Source organism: Dromaius novaehollandiae, chromosome 1 (genome assembly GCF_036370855.1).
Source record: "Dromaius novaehollandiae isolate bDroNov1 chromosome 1, bDroNov1.hap1, whole genome shotgun sequence".
In the NCBI taxonomy this organism is placed as follows: Eukaryota; Metazoa; Chordata; class Aves; order Casuariiformes; family Dromaiidae; genus Dromaius; species Dromaius novaehollandiae.
Window position 1 is genome coordinate 51,953,319 of NC_088098.1, and position 15,709 is coordinate 51,969,027.

At 42.0% G+C, this 15,709-nt stretch overlaps 1 protein-coding gene across 1 annotated transcript; it reads right to left on the reverse strand.

Moving 5' to 3' along the window:
• Nucleotides 1-53: 53 nt before the first annotated feature.
• XRCC6 (X-ray repair cross complementing 6) lies at nucleotides 54-15,518 on the reverse strand. The gene is made up of 12 exons (XM_026101355.2): nucleotides 15,177-15,518; nucleotides 14,928-15,043; nucleotides 14,248-14,386; nucleotides 12,594-12,848; nucleotides 11,588-11,771; nucleotides 10,067-10,253; nucleotides 7,463-7,631; nucleotides 6,167-6,328; nucleotides 4,948-5,077; nucleotides 3,569-3,669; nucleotides 2,550-2,663; nucleotides 54-1,780 (listed from the first exon to the last, which is right to left on the reverse strand). The coding sequence occupies exons 1-12, from the start codon at nucleotides 15,262-15,264 to the stop codon at nucleotides 1,581-1,583; spliced, it is 1,845 nt and encodes a 614-aa protein (XP_025957140.1). The 5' UTR covers nucleotides 15,265-15,518; the 3' UTR covers nucleotides 54-1,580.
• Between the last annotated feature and the right edge of the window lie 191 nt (nucleotides 15,519-15,709).

The window sequence follows — 15,709 nt, forward strand, 5'->3', positions numbered from 1 at the left end:
GCACACCAAGAGGGAGTTGAAAAAGGACATTTGGTGAAGGAAAACTCGCAGAATTAAGGACAAGATAGTCCCATAATTTTATTGCTTTCAGTTAAAGTCTTGCTAAGACAAGCATTTACAGCAACTTCTTTGCCTAAAGGATCTACTAGAAAGAAAATTTGTTTAGACAAAACTTTATTAGAAATAACGACTTTGAATCAACCTGCATTACAGTATCATAGTAGACTATCTAGTTTCAGTCCTGTGGTGCTCAGTATGGGCTAGCTGCTCTTTTAAGAAGAGTTGTACAGGTGGAAGCAAGCAGTGTGCTGGCAAAGTGGTCACTGTGCCAAGAGAGCATTCACAACTGGCTCCAATGTATTTGTGTGCACTGTACTCACTACGGCATGGGCATGACCATAACGTATTACTTAATTCTACAAGAAGTTGCCTAATTGTTTTTGTGCCAAACACAGGAATTTATGCTGAACACAAGAACACCATGCATACAAAAATAAATGCTTTATGTATTCCATGTTTGCATCCAGTGGAAAGTTACAATATAGCTAAACCGTTACAACTGTTTTCTATGGCAAGGAGAAGGACTATTTATCCACATACTGTTTTTACTCATCTGGCACTGCAAGACAAGTGGGGTGACCCAGGGGCAGGAGTTTAAAAACCAAAATATATACACCCATGAATACAATACATGAGTAGGATTCAAAAAAATACCAGAAGTAATAAGTAATAGCTACTCTCTACAACTTGCTATTTTTAAAGCAGAAGTTCAAGTATAGAAGCCTTTAAGTAGTCTGACTCACCTTTGCTACGGAGGTAGAAAAGCTCTATGCTATCTCAGTAATTAAACTGGGATAAGTGCTTGCAGCCCTCTAGGGAACATGATCTTTTTAAAAAAAAAAAAAAAAAAAAAAAAAAAAAAAAAAACGCTTTTGCAGTTTCTGTTTAAAAATGGAAGATTGGACTGAACACCTTTGCAAAGTGCTGGCTTTTTGTACAATGGATTGGGTACCACTTAGCAATAATGATTTTCTCCTTTAAGATCTGCTGATAATCTTTATAATGCTGACGGTGGAAAAGAACCCAGGTTGTTTACAAGTAGCGATACCGATTGGCAGTTTTGGAGAGTAGCACAGTAACACACATTTATACCTTCTTTTAGCACAAAGACTTGACCTGTTGCATGAATTAATGTGGTGCCATTAACGCAGATCATTTTGTTTTCTTACTCATGTTAAAATGAGTTTTGCTGTCTTTATGGCAAAAAGATGTTATAGCCAGTGTTGCAAAGTAAGAAGTCCAAAAAAACTTTTATTAAGAAATCATGAAGGCACAACCGTGTTCATTTTCAATGAGTGACCTGAGTTGGCAGGGAATTTAATTCTGCCTTTGGCTACTGTGAACGGAACCCAAGTTTGCAGAGATTTTTCACAACTAAAAGTAAAAACTTTCTTCACTGCTATAGTCAGCAACATTGAGTCCTCTCCTCCTCTACAGCAAGATTAACCAGACTCAGCTTCCACATAAGACAACTAAAACTTTAAGCAGATAGAAATCAAACAATGGACTTCTCTTCCTGCTTAGTGGTCCTTAAAATATTCAGTTAATGCATCCATGAGCTCCTGTTTCTTCCCACCACCCCTGAGCCCACAAAGCCTGCATGCATCCTTCAGAACAGGTACCGTGAGCTTGCCTAGAGTGCCCTTCTGCACATGGCTCCTCAGCTCATCTCTTGAGATTTCTGTCTTGGGTTTTTTCTCAGTTTGACCATCACCATCACCTGTTAGAAAGATAAACTTTGTACCACCAAGATTTAAAAAAGAGTTTCTTAATGTAAAGGAAGATACCAACTTTTCTCATCCCACAGTTAATGGCTACCTACACACACAGATCTAGTTTCTGTATTTTCTCCTATATAGCAGCTGTCACTCACTACACTGATGTCATTGATGTGAGTGATCTCAAACTCAAGTATGCAAGTTTGTGTTCTGATGAAAAGATCATTCACAAGTGAAACATTTAAGGGATTCTCATCTAGGCAGCAGACTGCAATTACTCAGTATGGAACTTGGCTAACTGACATTCCCACTTTATGAAGACTTTCATAGACTCCCAAACCACACACGTACTTGAGCGTTGGTTAAATATTTAGTCCTGAAGATGTCTAACTATAGACTTGCTAAGCAGTCCATACATACAAGTTTGCTTTCTCACCCAGAAAACAAACTCAAAGCATTAAGGACTTTACTACTCTGTCATAAAAAGCATAGTTAGACCCCAAAAAAGTTTACAATAATTTTCTCATGTTGCTTCCCATGTCCCATGTTACAATTATGCAGTTTCTCATTCCAGCAATTCTCTAGCTGGATACCACAATACCCTCTGATTCCTAAGAGTCACAGTTGCATAAGTCCACTCTGCTGTGGAGACGAGTAAGAAGAGTTGTTGCACAAGTGGCTTCTTTAAACTATGAGACAGACTGAAAAAGCATAAACCTCAAAACAAAGAATACAGACTCCAGGTTGTCTGCCTGCAGTATCATCACTCACCTTGTTTTCGCTTTACAGCCCTCCTATCAGGATCATAGTCAGGAGGATAAACCAGCTGCTTAAACTCTTCCACCAGGTTGCCCAGCCTGCGGCTCATCTCCTCAGCCTTTGGCACTGGCAAAAGAGAAAGATTTGCCATCTTAAAAATGGACTGAACACGGGAAAGTCTAAACAAGCTCATCACCAGATATAATCATGGTTACGTAATAATTACCACAGGTGTCTGGTAAGCCTGCAAAATGCAAAGAACTATGCTATGATAATCACAAATGAGAAATTTACAGTTCTTGATAATATCAAGAATTTGTATTACTCACATGCAATGGACTTGCTCATAAATCTGAAGAGGGAGTATAGACACAAAGAATAAAATCGACAAGGGGAAAGTGGTATAGGAGATCTCATAACTGGTCTTGCTGTTATCTAGAGCTAACATCAGACATTTAAAATACGCCAGTTCACTATCTCAGGTTGCAAGTAATTTGAGGCAGAACAGCTTGCTTCTGTCATGCATTTGCATGAAACATGGACCTAGGTTATTTGTTAGTTATCACTTCACAAGAGATAAGTAGTTACCCTAACACTTCTCTGGGGGTACTAAAAAGTAGTAAGAGCTAACTCCTCCATCAGGATTAGGTAGCCAGAAACTCTCAGAGCCACAAGGTGGCATCTTTTCCTCCCAGCAGAATAATTCTTTAAATAGTTCTGCCAGTTATCAGACTGAAATATTAATGTGGCTCTTGAGGACAGGAATTTCAGAGAAAACATTTATCACCATAAAGATGATTCAATTATAATTTTGCAGGGTAAAGTGAACAATTTTTTCCTTTATCTTAACAGTTACAGCACTGGAAAGTAAGGTATTTCAGAATAGACAAATTCAGAGTTCTACATCTTGGAACTGCACATAATAAAAAAAAAATTAAACATATTTGGTTTTGTAGCAACACATCTCTGACTTTGAAGAAAGTCAAGACTCCTCTATGCCACCTCCCTTTGCATCCACCAATAAGTCTCACTTGTCAAATCCTTAGCTTGTTCCGGTTCCATCATATCCAGTGCCAAAGCCTCCAGATTCCGGAAGTGCTGCTGCAAAACTGGATTCTCAAAGCTGTCAGTCCTGCCAAGAACCCCCCAGAGTTTTAGTGCATGCTGCTAAGAAGACAGGCAAGACGCATAAGATCTGCCACCAACCTATTTCAAAACAAAACACTTCCCTCTTTCCCACATAACAATCCATCTCAGTGGAAGAACTGCCTTTCCTCTTTTCAATTTATCTGCCATTCTGTCACACATCAACTGTGTTAGAAAACTGCATGAACCAAATGGAGATGGCAGCATTCTGCATTAATACCAGTTTTGCTACCTTCTGCACACCTAAAACAAATCTCCCACAAAAGCAGTTCATGAAATTTATCCTAGCTATGATGAAAGGGCCTAACTATTACTTCTGTTGTTCTCAAAAGATCCAGGTCTGATCTGCAATAGATTGGGTATGGATTCTTATAACCACAATAAAATGTGGTACCTCTGCAACAAATTACAACAGCCCAAAGAACAAGACTAATTGCATAAAGAACTCCAGAACACCCTGCATTAGGCATGAGATGATGCACAGATATTTCAGAATGATTAAGAATAATGTTTAGACAAAGCTATTGCAAAGGGAAGCAACTTGTTTACGCAAACCATCATCTCTGGCAGTTTCCTCATTAAATGCATTTGACGTGTGTCTGCAGTGGAGAGGCTTCAGGGCAAGGGCAATAAACTTTTTTGTATGCATGCAAGTAGCCATTTGTGTTCTGGAGACAAGGTGCTCCCCCACACTTGAGGTATACTTGGCTCCTACAAGTAGAAGCTTACATGTAATTTCTAGATACAAGACACTGCATTATGAAATGGAATAAGCAAGGTTCCCTAAGTTTATCTAGACTTAAAATTCATGCAGTGTATGATATTTGAACAAGAACAGCAATATTTACACAGTGAGGTTTGGCCATATGGTGGAACAAAGCCCTGAAGATCAAACCTAAAGACCAGTTCAAAGTTTTACAGACAGCTACTATCATCACAGCCTTTAAGGTACTTGGTTTGGCTGCTGAGTAAGGGCCACTAAGCTATTGATAATTTCACAGTCAACATATTTCTAACTATGGCTTTCTAAAACATTTACTGTGGACATGTTAAGGGAAACTAGAGAGCCTACTAGATTAGTAATTATAAGAAAGTATCCCAATGACATTACAAGTTATACCTATATAACCACCCGGTGCTTCAAAATCTCATCGTGTGCACACCATAGCTGAAGAATGTGTATAACACAGCAAGCAGTGCTCTGCAATAGTGTTGTGCTTCTCTCCTTCCCCCCTCCCTCGCTACTTTATTTATCTCCACTTACCTGTATTTGAACCTGAGTTTTTGAATGATTTCCTTCATTTTGTCCACCTGTTCTCGATTGGCTGGCACCTTTTCTGTAAAATCAACTTTCCGTTTGTCATCTGCATATGGCAGGAAAATGAGATGGAAACCTACACAGAAAAGAGAGACCAAGAGAACAGTTATGTACAACTACAGCCTCAAAACATTTTATGGGAAAGCCCAAGACACTGATCAGGCAGGTCTGATGACTACCAAACTAGCCAGCTATTTTGTTGTAAACACCACCAACCAGTAATACTTTCTAGTACCAACAACATGACACTCAATCCCAGTCCTAATGTATATAGCCAACATCACTAATGCCTTTTTGAATGAGAGTCAAACTAAATGCAGAGCTAAGAGTTGGAAACTTGTGACTTGCTTTTTATGCAGGAAATCAACTTGTTCACCTTCCCTATTTCTCGCTGGAAATGAGCTTGAAAATATTTTTTTTAAATATTAAATAAAAATCTATATGTTATTTCTGAAATGCCTTACACTGTACAAAAGCGGTGCTATTCCTGTACATTCTCCCAGCAGGGAATGTTCCAGTTCTAGAAGAGAGAAAATGCAAAAGAGCTTGAGCTACCTTTGCTCCCTGATAAGGTGTGAGGTTGAGTATGTGAAATTATTTATTTAATGCTTTAAAAAGTGTCCAAGGACACAATAAAATTCAGGGAAGGATGTGACTGCCTAGTCAGCCAACTGAAAAAAAGTTCTTAATGTTTAGGTCAGTTACTTGAATCTGCTAGAAAAAAGGTAGGAGGCAGGGAAAAATACTGTAGCCATGTTACACCTGAGCAAGCACTGATGCAACTGAGGCTTTAAAAAACAGACAGCAAAGCATTTACTTTTATCATTTTTTCAGCTGTATCAAGATAGCTGCAGTATCACAACACTGCCAGCACCAGCCTTGCCTCACAGATGCATCACCGTAGACATCACCGCACATTCTTCCAACTAGATGCATTTACTCCACGTAAGCCTTCAAAGATTTCAAGTAGGAACTACAGCCAGGGACATCTCTGCATCCTCTTCAACATCAGATACTTACAGTGAGAAAACCGAAGAAAGGGGATGTTGGAAAGCACTCTCCCCAGCTTTTTAAGGCAGCAAAAAGAATATTTTCATGCAGCATAGGAGGCTACTTTGCTGACCGTTTCCAAAGACACAAGGAAAGGCAGCATCTCTTGCCATACCTGGAGGGGCTATCTGCACTTTTTGTTCATCCAGCTCTTCCTCCTGGGGAACCAGTGCCACAAAGCGAGGGGGAGTGTTCCGGCGGGGAGTGTATCTGCACAGTGCCAACACTTCTCTCTCCAAGCACTTCATCAATAAGGCATTAAAAAGCGTTGTACTCCCTGCAAAGTAAAGACTGTATTAGTCAGATTAAGGGCTTTGCTCCTCTCCCAGATTTCAGGAACATAACTCTAGGTATTACAGTTTAAATGCCAGTGACTGCTTTGAAATGCTCACAATGTTCCAGAGGTAAAAAGAAACTTTGGGAAGAGGGAGCCTCTGAAAATGAGTCTCTCCTGATCAGATCAGTGAGAGTTCTGGTGAAAGAACTGAAATCGCCAGCATCTGAGAAATGAAAGAAGATTGAGAACTGGAAATGGGTATATACAAAGCCTCTCTCTGGTCTGGTGGGGCACAATAGTAGCAGTGGCAGCACATCATAGGACCTACTGCAGAAGTAACACACCAAGGATTCAGACTGCAATATTCCTCCCTCCAGGCCTATGCACATTTGCTTTAAATTTGATCAGATAGGTTGGTCAGGAAAAGATTCACATACAAATAACATGTTTGATTTAGAAATTTGCTAAGCTGGAAAAGCCAGGGTAGAGGTGCTTCTTCAGTCAGACAATGCAAGGCACCTAGTCATAACTTATCCTCTTTACTCGCTTTATGAGTTAGAGGTTTTTCTTTATAATACAGCTTGGAATGGGTGAATACTATATTTCTAGATTAGTAGATTTGTGCATACACTTAAAAAAGGGAGAAAAAGCAGTCCTTAATGTCTTCTCCTTCTCGCTACTACTGTCATTAAAACAAGCCATTAAGATGCTGTTAATTCAACACTTCTTTAGCAATTCATTTCCGCTCCTAGCTGACATGGACTCAAAAACTGCAACATTTTTACCACCTTCGTCTTCGTATTGGGTAGTAGGATCCTTCACTTTTAAAAACTAGTTATGTTTATAAATGACTAAATGAAGTATTTCAGGGCCACATCCGTTTAGTTTGATTAGCTGTCTGTCATGGTGGATGAAACATGAAGCAGGATCACCACCTCTGCTACTGAAGAAAACAAGAACTACCTGCACTGGGAGGGGCAGTAACAGTTCAACCTATGCTTTTTAACATTAATAAGTTTTTAAACTAGGCAAAGATGTCAAATGGAGTCTCAGTGATCCCCACTTGATCACGCTATGAATTAGCTGGTTACCATAATACAAGGTGGTGAATCTTCTGTTCCCGTCTTTGCTTACCCTTTACTAGGACCTCCTCAGGATAGATGAACTGGGAAGGCCTGATATAGTGATGCTGCTTTAGCATTGAAAGCGGTTTGAAGCCAATCAGAACCAAGCCTGGTGAATCAAACCGTTTTATTTCTTCTGTTTCCTCTTTCTCCAGCACAATCTGACGGTTTCCATACATCTAAAGTAGAGGGTGGCAGGGAAAAGCAGACAGTAATGCTGAGCATGGGGATAGAATCTGATCAAAAATAGCATTAGGAATAATAAAATCTGTTCTACTAAAAGACAGTGGAAAGACAGGGAGAGCAAGGAGAAAGATGCCCACTTTCAGCCCATTTTCATCCTTCATCTAATTTTTTTTCAGAACCCACTGCACTAGTTTTTAATACCTCACAGTATTAAAAGGTCACAATATTTCTTACAGCATTTCTCACACCTGGTGGAACTCTAAGAGAAAATGACTGCCAAGGGATGTGAAGGGCAACAAAAAGGGTTTCTAAAGGTGCATCAGCAGCAAAAAGATCAGGGAAAACATGGCATCATTCCTATAAGGCAGGCAACTTAGAGATAAAGAAAAAAGAAAAGGTTGAAGTATTAAATGCCTTCTTTGCCTTGGACTTTACCGACAAGATCTGCTCTCAGGCCTCCCAGGTCCCCAGGTCTAGTAGCAAAGCTTAGGGGTAGAAGAATTGGGGAAGAGCTACTACCAAAAGTAGAGGAAGATCAATTTGGTGTGCATAAAACTGGCTGGACTATCAGAGTGATGATAAACATTGCAGAGTCTAACTGGCAGCTAGTTATAAGTGGTGTTTCCTCAGAGGTCAGTACTGGGGCCAATGCTTCTTACCATCTTCATAAACGACTTGAACGACAGGACCAGCTACACCCTCAGCAAGTTTTCATGGACAACACCAAACTGTGAGGGAGTTGTCGTTTTGCTGAAGGGCAGGGCTACCATTCAGAGGGACCTCTGCAAGCTGGAGGAATGGGCTGTCAGGAAACTCATGAAGCAAAGGCAAATACAAAGCCCTGCAACTGCAACTGTACAAGCTTGGGACTGATGGGCTACAGACCAGCTCTGTAGAAAAACACCTAGGTGTCCTGATGGACAAGCTGAACTGGAATCAGCAGTGTGTCCTTGCAGCAAGGCTGCCACGCACTGGGCTGCACTGGTAAGACCTAGTCCTTAGGTCCAGGGAAGTGATTATTCCCCTCTGCACGACAGTCATGAGGCTGCATGAGGGGTGCTGTGTCCATTTTTGTCCTCCTCGTTCAGAGGGGACATTGACAGACTGGAGCAAGCCCACAGGAGGGCCACTAAGATGGCTGGGGGGCTGGAGGATCCAATGCATCAGGAGATGTTGAGGGAGCTGAGCTGGGTTTTTTTTAGCCAGGAGGAGAAGAGGTCAAGGGTGTGGGGGAATATAACTGCTGTCTTTCATTACCTAAAGGGGGTTATAGAGAAGATAGAGCCAAACTCTCCTCATTACTGTACAGTGAAAGGACAAGTTGCAGTCTGCAGCCACTGTCTCCAGAGAAATTTGGACTAGATATGAGGAAAACATTTCTTGAGTGTTTCCCAAGACAGTGGTTAAGACTTGGCACAGAAAGGCAGCAGCATCTCCTCCTTGGAATTACTCAGAGCTGGCCAGAACAAGCCCTGATCCAGTTTTGAGGTGAGTCTTGCTCTGAGCTAAGGTTGGATCAGACACCTCCAGAGGTCCCATCTGTCCTGTCTATGTCTCCTAACCTGCTTCAGCAGAGGCATGTCAGCTACCTGCTCCTAGCAGAAACAGTGATTAACAACTCAAGCTATTGAAGCATCACTCATATGTCACAAAATAAATGAAAACATACTGTAGCCTGGTTATAGAGGCTAGCCCAGTAGGATCTTAACATTCACCTTTCTGCACTTGATTTCAAGAAATTGGCGTCCAGTATAAATAAGCCTAGTATCACATCTTAAGAGGACAACTTTAAGAGACTTTGGCATGGAAGGACACACAAAGCATGCTTGTGATAATATACCTAGCAACTGCATAACCTGCTTTGAAATAACACTGTGCCTGAACAGAGTGTGACAATCAATCACTCTGTATCAGCGAAACTACCAAGCAAGAAGGGAAACCAAAGAACAAAATAGCAAAAATAGAGCTAATATGCCTTTTTTTGGTTTGGAAAAGAACCCAAGAAAACCCCAGTGATTCACACTTGTACTCTTACAATAAACAGTAAAAGGTTACAGTAATAGCAATAAGAATGATCAAAATCTGTTTCTAGTAATTCAAAAGATCGCACCAGCACCGATAGCACAAGGCCACATAAGATCAGGTTCTGACAACCTGGTTCTGCCGTACAGAAAGAACGTGACCCGAGTTCCCAAGCACACTTCCACCAGTAGCTATGTTTTACCTTAAGAGTCTCACCCAAGAAACAACCCACTCTCCTACTTAGCTTAAAAAGCAACCAAACTATAATAGGGGCATGCGGACGCAAATATTTCTGCAATTGACCATGGAAGTGAAATACAAGAAAAGCAGTAAGATGCTTAGCATTCCCTTCCCTCCCCCTGCCAAATCACAGCAACAGGAAAAAGAGACATAATGAATACATTACCTGAGCCCTTTTTGTATCACAAGGCAGAAGCAAGCTGCCTGTTTTCCCATTAAACATTCTTGTCTTTGTTTTAACTGGCTCATTGGTTTCCCGGTAAAGCTTCACTGGATATGGTTTATAAGCTTTTTGAAGGAGGCTGTACACACCAACAGTAAGAGACAGATCTTTGCTCAGATACAGATTTAACCTGTACAAAAAAAGCACATTCAGACTTGAGACTCTGAAAGATAATTTTTTAAAAGAAAGTCATTTCCCCAAATAACTTATTTTCTCAGACTTCCTATTCTGCCCCCTAAAACCACACATATCTCTGAAAAGATACTATTTGGTTCATAATCTCACTCACATAAAAGCATTCTTGCAATGTTGTCAGTCCTGGTCATAAAAAAAAAAATATTTAAGCAGAAATGATTTACCCTATTTTTTCCATCCTTTTTTAAATTGAAGAGCAGTTATCCTCAGACAGAGCACAGGACAAGTCCACAGTTATGTACCAACTTGTGCTTAATGCAAATGTGGCCTCTGAATTCACATAGCTGTTCAGGCAGAAGGCAAAATTCCCCCAAAAGAGTCCCATCAAGACAAACAATACCATGAAAAGAAAAAAACAGAAGTTTCAGAAGTCAGAGAAAAGTTTAGAAGAAGAATAAAGTTTAAAATTGGAGGTAATCTTTAAGTTCTGAGGGCAGAACAGTGAATTACTGTGAATGTTATTTCCTCCGTTCTAAAAGATATCACTGGTGTAGAACTCTCCCTCCTCAAGAATTAGACTTGAGGAACATTCCCAGCAGAGGAAAATAAAGTTGCAAGGAGCAGCAAGAACACCAGTGACAACAACCCAAGGTGGGATTTTTTTAATATATATTAAGAAAAAAAAAACCCACTAGGCTGTGAAGTTCATTCACGAACTATGCACCCAAATCACTCTGCTATGAACTTGCTTGTTAAAAAACAAAACAATATGAAGCAGGTGATTCCAAAGAAAATTTTCTGTCCTCTTTGTCAAGATCCCTTTAATCTCTCTGTAAGTATCTCTAATCTTTCAGTTGGAGATAAGAAATATCAAGGCTGTATGAATCTTTCAGCATAACACCAAATGCCTAGACAAGATTGGCCACATATGACTAGTTAACAATAGGTCAAAACACCTATCAGCCACATTGGAATGCTTTTTTTTTTTTTTCTCTAAGTTAACATTGGTAAGCAAAGCATCACTTCAGTCAGACTTTGCTATAAACTAAACATTTGCTATTATGAGCTGCAGATTTTTGGTAGATGTTTTACTTTGGTGATCGTTTCTTTTTTTTCAGAATAATATCTGGCCAAGCTCAATACAGGAGATTTCATACAGCGGAAAAATAGGAGGCCTAGCTTTACTCTCCACTGCAGTCCCCCACATAAGACCAGGGAATGAAAGCATTGCCTTTACAGAACAATCCTTCCAGAAGAGGGAGGTGAGATGCAGTCAAAAAGTAACATTAGGTGCCTACAAAGGATAAAGTGTCAGACTTAGGCACACACCTGACTAAAGCCCGTTTCTTTGTCTCCTTTGCTCGTACTTTCTTCATGAGATGTTCCAGCTTCCCTGATTCATGAGGTTGGATCCCAAGCTCCTCATCCTCTGCTATGTTAATGATGTCCCTGTAGAACAAGGAGATATCAAATCCTCCAGGCTTCTTCAAGTGCATCAAGTCCAGGATGATACCTAGAGACAAAATAAAAGATATATATGAGTGTGTTCCTCAGATTTAGATTTCTTAGATTTCTCTATCTATGCAAAGAATTTGAGCAAGAGTAAGCTCCAAACTGTCATCTGCACTGGATGTGATAACTTCTCAGTGAGAGGGGCAAAAGAGCTTCCTCACCTTCAGTCAAAACAACATAGCACAGAGAAAGTTCCCTCCCTAATTAAGAAGCTGAGAGATATTGTGCAGGAAACAACTCTGACAAGCTCCTATAAAACGTAATCTCATCTCTGGCATAGAGGGAAGCAAAGACAGTTCAGAAATTCGCCTTTCCCAGTTATACAAGCTAGCGGATTAATGATGCCTCACAGCTGCTGGATCTAGCACATCTGCTGAACTCCAAAAACAGTGGTTGTCTCAGCTGCATATTTTAAGTAACAGAGCATTTTCTCTCTAGTTTCTGAGCTCAGGTTGCTGTTCTTCAGCTCATTCAAAATGCAGCCATTAAAGTAATCTTCCTTTTCGGTTGATTTAGTGTTATTATTCCCTTCCTGGAAAATGGCGGGACAATGAAGTAAATTAGTTTTCCATGGCCCTCACAAATCCTGATTTATGCTATGGAAGTAGGAAAAAAGGCCTTAAAAAGCAGAAGTTAGTTGTTGCACATCAGACTGGATATCAGATTTTCTAATTTAGAAAGCTTCAGAAAGATTACTCAGTTCTGATAATTTCACATTCTTTTTTCATCAAGAAGCTGCAGCGCAATTAACATGCACTGCAAGGATACATCACTTTTATTCTGCCTTAAATTCCAAGCCTAAGTTAAAGGGGAAAATAATGACCTGTGTCTCTAAGATCACCAGCTCTGGTCCTAGCCAGCTTGGCTTTAGCACTGTCATTGGCATGAGGGTTATCCTCATTGGTGAACAGCATAATCCTTTTGTGGCTCATTCTCACTCGAACATCGCTGAAGAGATTAGAGCAGGCCCAGAGTGCTTCACCCAGTGAATAGCCGGTATTGTGGCCAAAGGTCTCCCGGAAAAGTATTTGTCCTTGGTCTCCTCTGTATTTGTCCAGTTCTAGAATACGCTTAGCACCTAAAGAAAGTAACAGCATTTGCACACATCAGAAATACTAAAAGAACCACTGCAAACTCTTCCAAACAAGCACTGCCAGTCTCTTGCAGCTGATGCCTGACTAACCTCCCTTAGCATCTCTGTAGCAGTGCCCTCCCAACACTTGGCTGGGAAAATTATTTAGGATAACCTTACATTTTCAATATTGCAAGCTGGTTGCCAGTTGAAAGCACCTACTGAAGCCAAAAGGATTCAAAGTGCCCAGGCACCAATATGGAGCACTTTCTACTGGGGAGGGAAACGGGCAGGGAACAGAGCGTCACAAGCTCTCTGTGCTGAAACTGCAGGCTGTCCCCCAGAAAGACAGTGATTCCACTCACTCCAGAGGATTGGCAGACTGCTGCGCTGCCTGAGAAAGGAGAGGAGGCTGAAATATATTCTGCATCTCCACGGCATGTTGGGAAGGTGGAGAACTGTTCCTGCTCCTTTACCCACAAGCCAGATGGCACTAGCCTGAAGGCCAGATTCAGACCATAGATCACCTGATGGAGCATAGCAACATGCCCGGCAGGTATCAATGGCCTTTTTGAAACTGGCCTTTTTAAAAAAGGAGAAGGAGGAAGGACAAGTGAGGAGCCTAAGATACTTGCTGGCAGAGAAAAGAAAATAGCCTAGGGCAGTCTCATCAGGTCTCAGTTGCAAGCAGTTCTGAAGGTACACTTCTTACAGAAGAATCCCATGCTTTATTAAAGTATGATAGCAAGAACGCTAACCTGCACCTCCAAGCTAAGAGAATTAAATAAAACCTCCTCAGAGATACAGGCAACTATTAAAAGCTAGTAGACAAAATTATCCCACAATATTCTCAGCTCACAGGGAAGCTGTCACTCCTAATATGCTCTGTTTGAACTCCTATTACTACTGCTACCCTTTCAAGTTCAGCTATTTGCACTCTCACAACGCACACATGCTAGGTAATCTTAAGAAAAAGGAGGAGGTAAACTCATGAATTTTAAAAGTTATTATGAAAGAAACAGTCAGAAGACCATAAACAGGTAGCATGCTTGCCTTCAGTTGGAATCTGTGGTGCCTTAGCATGTACATACATTGTTCAGAAGTGTAGCAGAGACCTGATGGGCTTTGAAGAGTTCTATTGTAATCCTCTTAGCTTTAACAGATAGCAGGTGAATCACCATGTTAAAACAGAAAAAGACCCAGGAAAGAGATCTGAAACAACTATAACAGAAAAGGATAAGCTCCCACTAAATTTCTAAATCTATCAGAAAAAAAAAATCCCAGAAACAGGAACATTTTTGTTTTTCTGACAGTTCTCTCTTTTCCAAGAGACCATCCACTGACAACACAGATTTCCGTTCCCCATCTTCTACATAAACCTTTGTACCACTTCACTGCCTTTTACCTGGATTGTCCAACTCCTGAAGAACATAAACATGCTTGAAGTCTGCAGAATTCTTGTTCTTTTCTGTGCCATAGAACACAACACTTAGCAGGTCCCTATCACTACTAATAATTTTGCTGGTATACACATTCCGGATGCACTGGAAAGAATGCACACAGGTCAAAATACAAAGAAAATTAGTTGCAAAATAGTGCAGAAGTTCTGTCTTTGGCAATTAACAGTTTATACAAGCACTATCAAGAATGATAAAAATTACTTTAAGCTGTATTTCAGCAGAAGAAAGAATTTGGTTCTTGTTTGTCAGTGGGGTTTTTCCTCCCTTACACAATCTTATGTATTTTTCATTATCACTCCCTTTCTATGAGCAAGATCAAGAAAAAAAATATCTTAGACTTGCTACCCTGAATGCGGATTTATCACTCACTCTATACAAATTCCCACCATCAATGTCTGGACACAGCCCAGCATCCAATGCATCTTTCCAAACCCACAGTCATACAGAAATCTGTCACTTATGTTCCACAGCAATTTCACACACCAATAGGTGTGGCAAAAAGACAGACAACGGGATGGCTATATTTGTAGCGGTGCGCACATGGCAGTCTGTAGAGGGTTTGTGAAACACCTCGAGGCCCTGAAAAGTATAGGTCACAGGTCTCCAACTCTCTGACTAAGCTTACCTGCATGGTCATGTCAAAGGGAGTGAATTCTTCCTCATCCTCGTACGACTCAAACATGGCCTTGGAAGCATCAACTAAGAAAATCAAGCTGTCCCGACCCGCGTATTTGTGGTCCACTATGGAAAGGAGGAAAAACAGTTTTAACAGCTGCTTCCTCCCTCCTTCTTTTTCGCCGAGCCCGGCGAGCAACCGCGGCGAAACCTCCGAAGGCGGCGGGGGAGCGGGCCCTCGGGGCCGGGGGAGCCTTACCGAACGCCTCAGCCCCCTGTTCCTGCTCGTCCTCCTCCTCCTCCTCCGCCGCCCCCTCGCTCCGGTAGTAGGACACCCAGTCCGACATGGCTCCGAGCGCGGCTCGCGGCGGCGGCGGCGGCGACGACGACGACGACGACGTGCGCCAGTCCCCGGCGGCGGGGAGAGGGGACAGCGCCGCGGAACCGTTGGCCGAGGGGGAGGGGAAGGGGCTGCCCGCGCCCGCAGCAGCCACGCGAGCCGCTGCCGCGCGCCCTGGCCGACGCTGAACGCTCTCCCAACGGCCACGGCCAGCTGTCGCTCATCAAGGGATCCGCCTCCCGCAGGAACTCCTGCCAGTGGCGAGAGGGGAAGGGCGCCAGGCCCTGCCCCGCCCGCGGGAAGCCCCGCCTCTCCGCGGCGTGGATTGGTTGCGGAGGAGGAAGAAGGCGGGAGATCCGCCCGTCCTGCGCTGCCCGCAAGCCGGAAGAGGCGCCGAGAGTCAGCCAATGACAGGAGGACTTTCCTCGTCCCCGCCCACCGGCCGCTGGCTC